The 16,179-nt window shown below is 45.0% G+C and overlaps 1 protein-coding gene across 1 annotated transcript in view; it reads right to left on the bottom strand.

Moving 5' to 3' along the window:
• The window catches only part of LOC121571725 (TSC22 domain family protein 1), a 69,317-nt gene extending 54,395 nt beyond the window's left edge, over positions 1-14,922 (bottom strand). Inside the window, exon 1 of the mRNA XM_041883365.1 lies at positions 11,559-14,922. Coding sequence (XP_041739299.1) covers positions 11,559-14,236 — 2,678 coding nt within the window. The 5' untranslated portion in view covers positions 14,237-14,922. The remainder of the gene's footprint in view (positions 1-11,558) is intronic.
• Positions 14,923-16,179: the final 1,257 nt, after the last annotated feature.

Genomic DNA, 16,179 nt, shown 5'->3' with positions numbered 1-16,179 from the left:
AGTGACTCCGCTGTCCTGGCGTCGTGAGGGAGCTTGTTCCACCATTGGGGTGCCAGAGCAGCGAACAGTTTTGACTGGGCTGAGCGGGAACTGTGCTTCCGCAGAGGTAGGGGGGCCAGCAGGCCAGAGGTAGATGAACGCAATGCCCTCGTTTGGGTGTAGGGACTGATCAGAGCCTGAAGGTACAGAGGTGCCGTTCCCCTCACAGCTCCGTAGGTAAGCACCTCCTAACACTAACACCCTGGTTGAGTGTGCAGCACTCAACCAGTTAGGGTTGGGTGATATTATGATAGATTCGGATATCAAAGATGATTGACAACCATCGTTGATGGTGACGACATTGTGATGTGACAGACGATGTATAGCCTACTTCAACTTGACTGGCACCACGCAGTAAACTTGCTGTTGCGAACCAAATGCCATACTAATTAAAATAGCCTATCAAAAGCATTAAGACAAGGTAAAGTTATGAAAAGCATTACCCAAATAGGCTATTATATTAAAGTGTTTAGTATCTTAAAGTTGCAGCTTTCAAATGGGAACAATTGTGAAATTCAGAGTCTATAGTGGCGCAGTGGTCTAAAGCACTGCATTGCAGTGGTAGCTGTGCCACTAGAGATCCTGGTTCGAATCCAGGCTCTGTCGTAGCCGGCCGTGACCGGGAGACCCATGGGGCGGCGCACAATTGGCCAAGCGTCGTCCAGGGTAGGGGAGGGAATGGCCGGCAGGGATGTAGCTCAGTTGGTAGAGCATGGCGTTTGCAATGCCAGGGTTGTGGGTTCGATTCCCACGGGGGGCCAGTATGAAAAAAAATAAAAATAATAATAATAATAATAATAATAATGTATGCACTCACTAACTGTAAGTCGCTCTGGATAAGAGCATCTGCTAAATGACTAAAATGTAAATGTAAATGTATAGGCGATTCTAATCTAATGAGAAGTCAAAAGAAAAGCTTTGCTCAGCTGTAGGTTATGAAGCAAAGCTTAGACTATAATAAAAAATAAAAAATTAGGCATTTAAAATAATTAGACTATGGAGTGTCCACTATAAAATAAAATAATTAGGTTTCAGCTATATGGCCCAGATCAACAGACATCGAGAGAGATAAAACATTTTCTAAACATTCGCAAGGCCGCGGGGCCAGACGGAATACCAGGATGGGTACTCAAAGCATGCGCTGACCAGCTTGCAAGTGTCTTCACTGACATTTTCAACCTATCCTTGACCCGGTCTGTAATACCAACTTGTTTAAAGCAGACCACCATAGTCCCCGTGTCCAAGAACGCCAAGGTAACCTGCCTAAATGACTATCGCCCCATATCGATCACATTTTTTTTTACCATGAAATGCTTTGAAAGGCTGGTCATGGCTCACATCAACACCATCATCCTAGACACCCAGAACCCACTCCAATTCGCATACCGCCCCAACAGATCCACAGATGATGCAATCTCTTGCACTCCACATGCCTTCAGCCACCTGGACAAAAGGAATACCTATGCAAGAATCCTGTTCATTGACTACAGCTCAGCATCCAACACCATAGTCCCATCCAAGTTCATCACCAAGCTCAGGACCCTGGGACTGAAAATCCTCCTCAGGGGTGTGTGCGCTTAGTCCCCTCCTGTACTCCCTGTTCACCCACAACAGTGTGGCGACACACGACTCCAACGCCCTCATCAAGTTTGCTGACGACAAGACTGTGGTAGGACTGATCACTGACGACGATGAGGCAGCCTATAGGGAGGAGGTCAGAGACCTGGCAGTGTGGTGCCAGGACAACAACCTTTCCCTCAACGTCAGCAAGACAAAGGAGCTGATCGTGGACTATAGGAAACGGAGGGGCGAGCACACACCCATCCACATCAATGGGGCTGTAGTGGAGTGGGTCGAGCGCTTCAAGTGTCCACATCACTAAGGTTCACACACACACCCACAAAGTTGTGAAGAGGGCACGACTGCGCCTCTTCCCCCTCAGGAGGCTGGAAATATTTGGTATGGGCCCTCAGATCATCAAAACGTTCTACAGCTGCATCATTGAGAGCATCTTGACTGGCTGCATCACCACTTGGTATGGCAACTGCAAGGCACCTGACTGCAAGAAGCTACAGAGGGTGGTGAGTACGGCCCAGTAAATCACTGGGGCAGAGCTTCCTGCCATCCAGGACCTCTATACCAGGCGATGTAAGAGATTGTCAAAGACTCCAGTAGTGCTGGGCGATACGGCCTTAAAACCATATCTCGATTAGTTCAAACGTATGTGCAATTCACGATATATACAGTGCCTTCCAAAAGTATTCACACCCCTTGACTTGTTCCACATTTTGTTGTGTTATAGCCTGAATTTAAAATGGATTAAAATAGATCCCTTTGAGCATGGTGACATTATTAATTACACTTTGGATGGTGTGTCAATACACCCAGTTACTACAAAGATACAGGCGTCCTTCCTAACTCAGTTGCCGGAGAGGAAGGAAACCGCACAGGGATTTCACCATGAGGCCAATGGTGACTTTAAAACAGTTACAGAGTTTAATGGCTGTGATAGGAGAAAACAGAGGATGGATCAACAACATTGTAGTTACTCCACAATATTAACCTAATTGACAGAGTGAAAAGAAGGCCTATACAGAATACATACATTCCAAACATGCATCCTGTTTGCAACAAGGCACTAAAGTAATACTGTGGCAAACCAATTACCTTTTTGTCCTGAATACAAAGTGTTATGTTTGGGGCCAGTACCACTCTCCACATTTTCAAGCATAGTGGTGGCTGCATCATGTCATGGGTATGCTTGCAATTGTTAAGGACAGGAGAGTTTTTCAGGATAAAAAAGAAACAGAATGGAGCTAAGCACAGGCAAACTCCTAGAGGAAAACCTGGTTTAGTCTGCTTTCTACCAGACACTGGGAGGTGAATTCACCTTTCAGCAGGCCAATAACCTAAAACACGAGGCCAAATCTACACTGGAGTTGCTTACCAAGAAGACAGTGAATCTTCCTGAGTGGCCGAGTTACAGTTTTTGACTTAAATCTGCATGAAAATCTATGGCAATACTTGAAAATGATCAATGATCAACTACCAATTTGACAGCGCTTGAAGAATTTAGAAATTAATAAATGGGCAAATATTGTACAATCCAGGTGTGCAAAGCTCTTAAGAGACTTAGCCAGAAAGAGTCACAGCTGTAATCGCTACCAAATGTGATACTAACATGTATTAACTCAGGGGTGTGAATACTTATGTAAATGAGATATTTATTTATTTATTTCATTTTCAACAAATTAGCTAACATTTCTAAAAAAAAACATGTTTTCACTTTGTCCTTATGGGGTATTGTGTGTAGATGGGTGAGAAAACTAATAAATGTAATCCATTTTGAATTCAGGCTGTAACAACAAAATGTGGAATAAGTCAAGGGGTATGAATACTTTCTGAAGGCACTGTATCTAGATTTTTTCAACGTTCGCTCCAAATAAGCTTTGATGCACAGTTAAAGGTCAATACACTGCATTTCAAACAGCCAGGAATAATGTAATGAATTCAGGGCTTGTAAAATTATACCTAGGCTAAATATAAGCCTTCTACAACCATAAGGCCCACTAATAATTTAATTATTTTATCAAAATAGATTAACCTGCTTTTTTGCAATAAATCACTGATCTATGAAAATGACAATTTTCCAAATGTAACCAGAACCATGAACATCCACTAATAATAACCAACTTCTGGTAGCAGGCATTATAGAAAATGGACACAGGTCTCAAACAATCTCTCAACCACAAGCCCACGTGCTAGTGAGTAGCCAGCTAATCTTTATATTTAAAATCTAGCCAACTTGGATCTATTTGCTTGCTAATAAGGTAGAACAGTTGAACTGTTATGACTAGGCCTACACCCTCCTGTCCGTCTCCAACTGTTTGAACAACATAGCCTGTTCACTTTGTTTAGACATTGAAATCAAGTGGCCTACCTGGATAAGAAGATGCTTATTCCTCAGAATGAGAACAGATTGCCAATTCCTGATATAAATTAGTATTTTCATGCTCATTGCCCATTTATAAAACACAGACTAGACAGCTAGCACATAACAGTCTGTGACTAAAATGCTGCTAGCGGTACGTGGTACTGCAATGCCACGCGCAACAGAAACTGAGCATTAATTTTCCACAATAAAGTTATTTGATATTTTCATTTTGGTATGGTCTGCTGTGTTCTACATAAAAAGGGTATCGTTAGAAAGGTTAAGTTATCCTCTATTACAGTAAAATAATGTCTCTAAATGTTTCGGTGTCCATATGACCGATTCTGTTAGACCAAACCTCAAATGCAAATAGAGAGTTGAAACTACTTGTTGTCAGAGAGGAAGAAGTGATCTTTCATCGTTGTTGTCGTGAGTGACAGGGTAATAGGCTTGGTGTCTGTGTGCGAGTGGGAAGGTGCACCGTGCAAATTAATTCAATATCACCCAGCCATAGACTCCAGCCACCCAAGCCATAGACTTCTCTCTGCTACCGCACGGCAAGCGGTACCAGTGTACGAAGTCTGGAACCAACAGGACCCTGAAAAGCTTCTACCCCCAAGCCAAAAGACTGCTAAACGAGACTGCTAAAGAGCTAATCAAATGGCTACCCGGAATACCTGCATTGAAACAAGTAACATGCGCACTGATATCACACACACATTCACCACATATGCTGCTGCTACGGTCTATTATCTACAGCGCCTTCGGAAAGTATTCTGACCCCTTGATATTTTTTTACTTTGTTACGTTACAGCCTTATTCTGAAATGGATTCAATTGTTTTTTTCCCCTCAACAACACACAATACCCCATAATGACAAAGCAAAAACTGGTTTTTATAAATTTTTGCAAATGTATTCTAAATAAAAAGCGGAAAAATCACAACCTTCGCCCCAGTCTGAGGTCCTGAGCAGGTTTTCATCAAGGATCTCTCTGTACTTTGCTCCGTTCATCTTTGCTTTGATCGATCCTGACTAGTCTCCCAGTCCCTGCCGCTGAAAAACATCCCCACAGCATGATGCTCCACCACCATGCTTCACTGTAGGGATGGTGCCAGGTTTCCTCCAGACATGACACTTGGCATTCAGGTCAAAGAGTTCAATCTTGGTTTCATCAGACCAGAGAATCTTGTTTCTCATGGTCTGAGACTCTTTAGGTGGCTTTTGGCAAATTCCAAGCGGGCTGTCATGTGTCTTTTACTGAGGAGTGGCTTCCGTCTGGCCACTCTACCATAAAGGCCTAATTGGTGGAGTGCTGCAGAAATGGAACTCTGGAGCTCTGTCGGAGTGACCATCAGGTTCTTGGTCAACTCCCTGACCAAGGCCCTTCTCCCCCTATTGCTCAGTTTGGCCGGGCTGTAATCACTGCCAAAGGTGGTTCAACTAAGGACTGAGTAAAGTGTCTGAATACTTATGTAAATATGATATCAATTTTTTTTTAATAAATTAGCAAAAATGATTAAAAACACTTTTTTGCTTTGTCATTATAGGGTATTGAGTGTAGATTGATGAGGGGAAAAAACCATTTAATCCATTTTAGAATAAGGCTGTAACCTAACAAAATGTGAAAAAAGTAAAGGGGTCTGAATACTTTCTGAATGCACTGTATGTACATAGGTACAGTTGAAGTCTGAGGTTTACATACACTTTAGCCAAATACATTTAAACTCAGTTTTTCACAATTCCTGACATTTAATCCTCTGTCTTAGGTCAGTTAGGATCACCACTTTATTTTAAGAATGTGAAATGTCAGAATAATAGTAGAGAGAATTATTTATTTAAGCATTTATTTATTTCATCACATTCCCAGTGGGTCAGAAGTTTACATACACTCAATTAGTATTTGGTAGCATTTCCTTTCAATTGTTTAACTTGGGTCAAACGTTTCGGGTAGCCTTCCACAAGCTTCCCACAATAAGTTGGGTGAATATTGGCCCATTCCTCCTGACAGAGCTGGTGTAACGGAGTCAGGTTTGTAGGCCTCTTTGCTCGCACACGCTTTTTCAGTTCTGCCCACAAATGTTCTATAGGGTTGAGGTCAGGGCTTTGTGATGGCCACTCCAATACCTTGACTTTGATGTCCTTAAGCCATTTTGCCACAACTTTGGAAGTATGCTTGGGGTCATTGTCTATTTGGAAAACCCATTTGCGACCAAGCTTTAACTTCCTGACTGATGTCTTGAGATGTTGCTTCAATATATCCACATAATTTTCCTTCCTCATGATACCATCTATTTTGTGAAGTGCACCAGTCCCTCCTGCAGCAAAGCACCCCCACAACATGATGCTGCCACCCCCGTGCTTCACGGTTGGGATGGTGTTCTTCGGCTTGCTAGTAACCCCTTTTTCCTCCAAACATAACGATGGTCATTATGGCCAAACAGTTCTATTTTTGTTTCATCAGACCAGAGGACATTTCTCCAAAAAGTACAATCTTTGTCCCCATGTGCAGTTGCAAACCGTAGTCTGGCTTTTTTATGGCAGTTTTGGAACAGTGGCTTCTTCCTTGCTGAGCAGCCTTTCAGGTCATGTCGATATAGGACTCGTTTTACTGTGGATATAGATACTTTTGTACCCGTTTCCTCCAGCATCTTCACAAGGTCCTTTGCTGTTGTTCTGGGATTGATTTGCACTTTTCGCACCAAAGTACGTTCATCTCTAAGAGACAGAACGCGTCTCCTTCCTTTTTTTTCTCTGAGGTCTTGGCTGATTTCTTTTGATTTTCCCATGATGTCAAGCAAAGAGGCACTGAGTTTGAAGGTAGGCCTTGAAATACATCCACAGGTACACCTCCAATTGACTCAAATTATGTCAATTAGCCTATCAGAAGCTTCTAAAGCCATGACATCATTTTCTGGAATTTTCCAAGCTGTTTAAAGGCACAGTCAACTTAGTGTATGTAAACTTCTGACCCACTGGAATTGTGATACAGTGAATTATAAGTGAAATAATCTGTCTGTAAACAATTGTTGGAAAAATGACTTGTGTCATGCACAAAGTAAATGTCCTAACCGACTTGCCAAAACTATAGTTTGTTAACAAGACATTTGTGGAGTGGTTGAAAGACTAGTTTTAATGACTCAACCTAAGTGTATGTAAACTTCCGACTTCACTGTACCTCAATTACCTCGTACTCCTGCACATCGACTCGGTACTGGTACTCCCTGTATATGACCATATTGTTTTGACTCGTTATTGCTATTCGTTATTCACTGTGTATTTATTCCTCGTGTCACTATTTATATTATTTTTATCTTTACCTGCATTGTTGGAAATTGACCCGTAAGTAAGCATTTCACTGTTAGTCTACACCTGTTGTTTACGAAGCATGTGACAAAAAATGTGATTTGATGAAATAAAGGCCTACTCTACACAGCCTATTTCCATAGCCTTTTATTAGCAATATAGGCTACAACCTACCTACCACATATAGAATTAGGCAATAAGGCCTGATAAGAGGAAGATTAGGCAAAAATGCAAATCATTGAATAATTATCCAGTTTTGGGGAAAGCAGAGTTGTTTGCCTGCAGCCGGGCCCTTGATGATTTACAACCAATAACACAATGCACAGCCAGCTAGGCTCCTTGACTGTCACTTGCGGGTTGGCACACACAGACACACACCTCTTTCATGCCACAACTCTAAAAGAAAGGAATAGGCTAATAAAAAAGATTTGGCTCCAAAATATATTTTGTCATGATTCCTCGTCCCTCCCGTAGCATGCGAGCTTGCGCTAGCAGTCCTTTTTAGCTGTCTTTTTCTGTTTTGTTTTTTACCAAACAAATATTGCTCAATATGGGGCGATACCTTCATACATCAATGTTTTATGGGTACTTAATCACGATAAGACAAAGTTTGACATAGCCCAACCCTACACTGAGTGAGCATTCATTCATTCATTCATTCATTCATTCCTGCTGCCTGCGCTGGTTGGTTGTGCTGTGCTGATTAACTCTGACAGTGGAGCTGCCTGGGCTGTTTAGGCGTGTCACTGACACAGCCAGTCATCATTATCATCATCCTACTGACATCTGTTACAGCACGCTCTTTCAGGTAATGGAAAAAAAACTAGGGCTACACATCTACATCTAACCAACATCAATGATCATACTACCCCCATTTGCAGAAAATGTAATTGTATTTATTGTCACAAACTCCTAGATTATCCTGAGGTGTCTAAGGCTAAACACCATACAAGTCAATGTAAAGTTTTAAATTCTTCATACAGAAGGTAAACCGCTGGTTAGGAGGCTAATTCACCAAGACAATCTGCTCATTTGTGAAAAGGGCTTTGGGCTGCGAGCTCAAATGCTGCGTTTATTAAAGACTATAATCCACATTATCCTCCTAGATTACACATTCCTCAGAGTACACCATCATGTGACAACAGTAGCCATCCCTCAGGTCCAATATAGCCGCGGCCCTGGAGTTTCCAACAGTAGCAAAGACCGCTATATGACCACGTCTAGCTGGCTGTAGAATATTCAAAACGATTAACACAAAGTTCTTGTTGGTCCATATCCCTGGTTCACTACACTTTGTCTGAAACATTCTCTACAAAGTTGGCGTGCTCTAAATTGATCACACGGTGGCACCATATTCCAGAACCATCACAAACTCCAGTTCTAGACAAAGTAAAAAGGTTTAAGAAAGTTTGTAACCTAAAAGCTGTTCAATTTCAGATCAACAAGTTAACAGTTCATTATTTAGCATAACATAAGTATCAAGTTTTCCTCCAGTATTGCATCCACCTGCATTATCCTACCTCTATCAGATCATTAAATAGCTTGTATCAGATTATTAAATGTTCATGGACTCTAAACCACCTTTTCCCTGCAGTAAGACATCAAAGTGCTGAGTGTGTGTAGGGCAATCCAGCCTCTCTTTGATTCCCCTCATCTGCACTGATTGGAAAGGGTGTAAACAATATGGTGGAAGCAGAAAGTGGTCTGTGCAGTAGACAGGGATGGAGCTGTCTGTGACGTCTGTCAAAAGCTAACGCGATGGGGCAGTATGAGTGTGTACTAAATGCAGTCACTGCAGTCTGAAGTAGTCAAAATGTCACCTCCAGCTGAGCACTGCACTGTCTAGTGTCTAAAGTGGAGGAAGCAGACTAGCATAGAGCTCTCTCAGACAGTGAGTGCGCACACACACGGTTTTGTCTGCCATCTCACACACAGTCTGGCATCCCACTCACCCACACCCAGTGCTGCCGTGGCGACCTGGATTCACCCAATCCAAACCTGACTAGCGCTACCACCACAGCACAAGTCCTAGCAACCACAGACACTCAGCGGGCTGTACCATTCCACTAGGAAGTACCCAATGATGTACAGTGCATTCAGAAAGTATTCAGACCCCTTGACTTACGTTACAGCCTTATTCTAAAATGTATTTATTTTTATCCTCAAACTACACCCCAAAGAAAAATCAGGTTTAGAAAATGTTGCACATTTATTAAAAATAAAAATAAACAGAAATACCTTTACATAAGTATTCAGACCCTTTGCTATAAGACTCAAAACCAAGCCATGAGGTCAAAGGAATTGTCCGTAGAGCTCCGAGACAGGATTGTGTAGAGGCACAGATCTGGGGAAGTGTACCAGAAAATGTCTGCAGCATTGAAGGTCCCCAAGTACGCAGTGGCCTCCATCATTCTTAAATGGAAGAAGTTTGGAACCACCAAGACTCTTCCTAAAGCTGGCCGCCCGGCCAAACTGAGCAATCGGGGGAGAAGGGCCTTGGTCAGGGAGGTGACCAAGAACCCGACGGTCACTCTGACAGAGCTCCAGAGTTCCTCTGTGGAGATGGGAGAACCTTCCAGAAGGACAACCATCTCTGCAGAACTCCACCAATTAGGCCTTTATGGTAGAGTGGCCAGACGGAAGCCACTCCTCATTAAAAGGCACTTGACAGCCCGCTTGGAGTTTGCCAAAAGGCACCTTAAGGACTCAACAAGATTCTCTGGTCTGATGAAACCAAGATTTAACTTTTTGGCTTGAATGCCAAGCGTCACGCCTGGAGGAAACCTGGCACCATCCCTATGGTGAAGCATGGTGGTGGCAGCATCATGTTGTGGGGATGTTTTTCAGTGGCAGGGACTGGGAGACCAGCCATGAGTATGAAAAATGTATGCACTCACTAACTGTAAGTCGCTCTGGATAAGAGCGTCTGCTAAATGACTAAAATGTCAAATGTAAATGATCGAGTGAAAGATGAACGGAGCAAAGTACAGAGAGATCCTTGATGAAAACCTGCTCCAGAGCACTCAGGTCCTCAGACTGGGGCGAAGGTTCAGCTTCCAACAGGACAACGACCCTAAGCACACAGCCAAGACAACGCAGGAGTGGCTTCAGGACAAGTCTCTGAATGTCCTTGAGTGGCCCAGCCAGAGCCCGGACTTGAACCCGATCTAACATCTCTGGAGAGACCTGAAAATAGCTGTGCAGCGACGCTTTCCATCCAACCTGACAGAGCTTGAGAGGATCTGCAGAGAAAAATGGGAGTAACTCCCCAAATACAGGTGTGCCAAGCTTGTAGCGTCATACCAAAGAAGACTTGAGGCTGTAATCGCTGCCTAAGGTGCTTCAACAAAGTACTGAGTAAAGGGTCTGGATACTTATGTAAATGTCATATTTCATTTATTTTATTTTAATCATTTTTAGAATAAGGCTGTAATGTAACAAAATGTGGAAAAAGTCAAGGGGTCTGAATACTTTCCGAATGTACTGTATATAAACCCTGGATCGTTGATGCTATGTATTGGCCATTGAGAGGCTTTGACGCCACCGGTCGGCCATATTGACACTCCCCAGTAGTAGCAGTCCTCCATAGGAATGAATGGAATTCTACAGTATTTCAGTTAAATGTTTAGAGGACAAAATTACATGAATTTAAGTATTTTTGTTGTTGTATTGGGGATAGTAACAGCAATAAAACAAATAAACTTTAAGGAAAATGTTTTTATATTTCTAAATGTTTTATTTGATGTTAAGCTCACATTATATAATTTTAAAGTATGAATTAAGGTGTCTGTAATATAATAAATGTGGCAAAAACTAATGTAAACATTAATAATTACATTTCTAATCGACAAAAATATTTTTTTTTACAAATGCTGGGGGAGTGCCAAGATGGAGGCATGGTGGCTTCACCCCCCATCAGTCATGTAGTGTATATATAAATAATTGGCAGTATCCAGGTTCCCCCGATTTCTCCCTAAGAAGTGCACTCACTGCTACAAGGCTAGAATGCAAGGTCATGTTCAGGACACTGTGTTTTAAGACCAACACTGACTAAACATTTCATGGTCTGAATGCCATTCAGCACATCAGAAACAACATTAGGGAACAAACTGTTTGCTGAGGATAAAGGAGACAACATGGGACCATCTCTTTAGTTATAGTGTCTGTCTCAGCAGGCCTACTAGTGTAGTGGATATGTTTAAGAAATATTTTTATATACCCCAAAATCAATCAAGCAATCAATCGATCAAAAACCTATACTAAAGGCTTAGATTTCGGACTCACCCATCATCGTCTCCGTCCACAGCTTTGAAGAGTCCGGCAGAGGCGGTTAAGGCACTGACCGCGGTGGCGGCAGGGTTACTTTCAGTCCCCAGCCCCAGGCCTGTGCCTATCGCAGAGCCACCCTCCCCAGCCAGCTTGGGCAGGGCCTGTGCCAGCAGGGCAGACTGGTGCTGGAAGAGCAGGCGCTGGGCATCCTCCAGCTGGGTGGTGGTGAAGGAGGGCAGGCTGGCGTACAGGGCACTGGCCTGGGCAGCCACAGCCTGGGGCATGCTGACCCTGGGTGGCTCGGACTGGGTGTGAGATTGGGCCAGTCCACTGCTGTTCTGGGGCTGGGTCTGGGGGTCGCTCTGGGGGTTAGAAGGAGGCACAATGGAGGCTAGGCAGCCCTGGTTAGGGGGGACAGGCAGCTGGGTGGCAAGTCCTTGGGCTTGGACTTGGCCTGGGAGTGACTGCTGCTGTTGCTGTTGGTCCAGGGGGAGAGGGTGTCCTTGTGGCTGCTGCCCAAACCCGGTCACTCCTCCTGGGCCCATCTGAGGCATTAGCCCCGCTCCTACCGCAGCGGCCTGGAGAGAGGTCTGCTGGGGCTGCTGTTGGAGAAGACCCTGGGGTTGGAGCTGGGGCATGGAGCCAACCACCTGCTGCTGCGGGACTCCCATCATCTGCCCGGGTCCAGGCAGGGCCTGTGGGAGAGCAGGTTGGGGTAGGCCTGCCTGGGGCTGAGGGTAGTCTGGAGGCATACCCCCTACCTGGCTCAGCCTGTGCACTGGGGCTGCATGGGAAGGGACTTTAGGCTGCTGGGGAAGAGCATAGCTCATCTGCTGCTGGTGCACCCCCACTAGTCCCTGAGCTGAGCCTGGGGCTGGGATAGAGGAGGCTGCCTGGGCGTAGGTGAGCGGCTGTTGGGGCATGGGAGTGGTAGGGTGGCCTAGGGTGGTCTTGAGGCCAGCCATGTTGATGGGGGCAGGCTGATGAGCACTGGCAGGGACTGAGGGAGCCATGGTGGTCAGCAGGTGAGGCTGGGGGTGGGACACCCCCATGGGGAGGCTGGGGTGGGAGATCTGGAAGGCCTTAGGGGGGTTGGAGTAGTCCTGGTAGTGAGGCTGGGGCTGGAGTAATGGGGGGCCTCCGGCCTCTCCACTGCCAACGTTATCTGTGTAGTGACTCAGTGTGCTGACTGTGCTGTTCACTGAACTCCCACTGGTGCCCTCTCTCTCCGACCCCACTGTCACACTCTCAGGACCGCACACTCGCATGCTCTCCGCACCCCGGCCACTAGGAAGAGTAGCCTCAGAGAACGAGGGGGCAGGGGCCGAAGCTGGGGTCTCCTTGTCACAGTACTCAGTACATGTCCATCTGCCCTTCTTAAATGGCTCCGAGCTGGAGTCAAGCTTGACCACTCTGAAACGGGAGCTGGTGGTGGCAGGAGCTGGTGTTGGGGCTGGCTGGGAGGAGGGGACTGAGGCTGGAGCCATGCCAGAGGAGCTCTTCCCTGGCTGGGGCATGGCAGCTCCTCCACCCTGGGCGCCACTGGAGGGCCCCAACACCACAGAGGCACTGGCAGCAGCAGAAATCATAGTGATGCTCGAGTTCACAGTTCCAGAGCTTTGGTGTATCAAATTGATATTGGGGTTGGTGTTGCCAAAGTTACTCCCCATCGAACCTCCAACCCCACCACTGCTACTCATCACACTGGGGGGGAAGCCACCATCACTGCTGCTAGCGCTGGTGCTAACACCCCCAATCACAGGCACATTGGAAGAGATATACATATCCACATTACTAACATTGCTGGTCAGGGGATTAGCTATGCTAACGGTAGCGCCAGCAGCAGAGCCGTGCATTCCAGGGAGAGGGACAGCTGCTACAGACTGAGCAGCAACACTGGCAGAACCCACTGAAACATTCTCCAGAAGGACCCCCATGGTAGAAGGCATCTTTGGGCCACCACCAGCTCCTCCAGATGTTGGGGTAGAGTGGGGGGCAGAGGAAGGAGGCTGAGCCAGGGCCTGGTGAGGATGATTATGTTGCCCCTGGTGATGGTGGTGATGATGATGATGGTGGTGCATATTCCCATTCACCATCCCTCCGTGCTGGGGTCCCTGGGTTAAGGAGTGGGGGGGCTGGTTGGGGGAGACCGCCCCGGGTGTGACCGCCTCATGGAAGTTATTCAGTGTCTCCTCAGAGGAGCTCCTCTCACCCCCAGCCATGTCATTGGCCTTAGAGAGGGAGACATCCAGGATCTCTGAAGAGGACATATCCTCCGTATGAGACTCATCCAGATCATCATAGCTCTCTGTGTCCTCCGCTATGCTGTTGTTGGTGCTCACAGAGATCTGGGCTGGGGTCACACTGGTGATCTGGAAGCCGCTTTTCTTCTTCACCTGTGACCCAGAGGAGGGAGCCTGGGGCTGTGGCTGGGAGTGCAGGTTCAGGCTGTGGGGAGGGTGCTGAGGCCCGGGGGAGGATGATCCAACAAGAGGTTGAGACTGCATCAGGAGGGGGGATTGGTAGTCTTCAGCGGGGACGTGGCTGTTGTTAACAGCCGAACTAGCTGGTGTTGACAACATGGGGCCACTCCCGACGCCAGTGTTAATGTTATTACCCCTTCTAGGAAAATTCGCCGGGTGCGCCATCTTTCTGACGCTGCCAGAGTCTCCTGCAGAATCCGTATGATGCATTTTAAAAGATTCCAGGGGGTAGCAGTTAGCCTCTGATAGTTTCGTGTAACGTTACAATTCGTTGGGGCCGCCGTTTTGACAAAGATAAGGTCAAAAGACTGATATTTAACAATATAATATCAACTGACAATAAATAAATCCGTCTTAAAGACAAGGTTCGATTATTTAGCTTTTATGGGTATATAAACGTCCCCTCTCGTGACGGAGAATGCTCGCGTTTGACAGTCGATTGGTGAGCCGAAATGCTAACAAACTAGTTAGCTGGGCTAACGTCAGCTGATGGGCTTGTTAGCCAGTCAAAGACGCGTATGTTCTCACACACAAGCCAGCATTTCGTCGTTTAATATCTTATCTCAATAGGTAACTAGCTAAAATAAATTGCTATAACACAAACAGAGTAAGCAGTACACATCCAAAGCGAGAGCTGAGACAGAAGTGTAACGTTAGCTCGCTCCATCACTATCCACACACTGTGGACAGTCGCATTGTTTAATTTCTCAGAAGCAAAACATGAAAACAAGCAATCCTTTACCGATATAACGTTGTCCTTAGGATAATAAATACACTTAAATGTCTCGCAAAACAGTTGAATCCATTCCAACAAGTCTTTGTTATAGTCCAATGTTTGCTGTATCACTCCCTCTTCGAAAAGCTATCTAGAGCCAGTCCGCCTTCTTGCACTGTGCCTCGAGCTGTTGGAGTGTGACGACATCGAAGGGGGAGGAGAGAACTTGCTAACATGGCGACCGCGCATGCTCACTGACGCCCAGACTAGCCAGACATAAAGCAGTCTGGGGATAAGAGGGTGGGGAGAGCAGGGGAGAGACAGGCAGGTAACCCGCAAAAACGAGCTTCGGAAGGCCTAGAATAGATAATGTTCCGGAAAATACCGAGGGACACAGACGGTGGGACAAAATTACTCTTACAGAATATTCACATTATCCTTGTGCAACTCTACTGGATAAAATGATATGTGCTTGAAATAATTTCAAATGGGTTTATGAGATGCATAGGGAAATGTGTTATTATCCGTGTCATCATGCCAATCACATTATTTTCATGAACAGTAGACACGAGTATCAACATGAGGTGATCAATCACTCAAAGTATATACGTATTCCACAGATTTCTGTTTTCCCATTAACGTCTGACCAAAATAACAAAAGGTAATGTTTTGGTCTGAACAAAACATCAACAACACAAACATCAAGATCAGTTGTGTTTTTACTGTGAAACAAAGGCATGCAGAGAGGTGCTGGACTATTCTGCAGACAGAATGGAGCTGCCAGACACGTGTTCACTGCACTGAGGATTATTCTACATGCAGGGTTGCAACCTGGTGTCAGAGCATTTCGTATTATTCTGTACGTAAATCCGAGAGATACCATTTAGTATGATATGTTACGTTTCATATTGTATGTATTAATTTGTGGATGTCCATCACCCATTTCAAAGAATATGTTATGAATCACAATTCGTATTATATGTTACGAATTTCCAAAACGTACAATATGCTACAAATTAGCAAAAGTACTATATGTTACACATTTTCTAAAAGTATGATATGTTACGAATTCTAGCTAGGTGGATAGGTTGCTAACGTTAGCTAGCTTGGTAATGTTAGCTAGGCTAGGGGTTAGAGTTAGGGGTTAGGGATAAGGTTAAGGTTAAGTTTATGAGTTAGGTTAAAGGGTTAAGGTTAGGGTTAGGGGAATGGTTAGCTAAAAGGGTTGAGGTTAGGGTTAGGGGAAGGGTTAGCTAACATGTAGTCGCAAAAGTCGCAAGTAGTTGAAAAGTCGCAAAAAAGTAGTAAGTAATTGAAAAGTTGCTAATTAGCTAAAATGCTAAAGTTGTCCATGATGAGATTCACACTCGTAACCATATGTCTTATGTAACAAAACCAAATGTAACATATACAGTGGGGGGGAAAAGTATTTAGTCAG

This window comes from Coregonus clupeaformis, chromosome 29 (genome assembly GCF_020615455.1).
Source record: "Coregonus clupeaformis isolate EN_2021a chromosome 29, ASM2061545v1, whole genome shotgun sequence".
Classification (NCBI taxonomy): Eukaryota; Metazoa; Chordata; class Actinopteri; order Salmoniformes; family Salmonidae; genus Coregonus; species Coregonus clupeaformis.
Note: the sequence above shows the minus strand (reverse complement) of the source record. Positions and strands in the feature narration are given on the sequence as shown.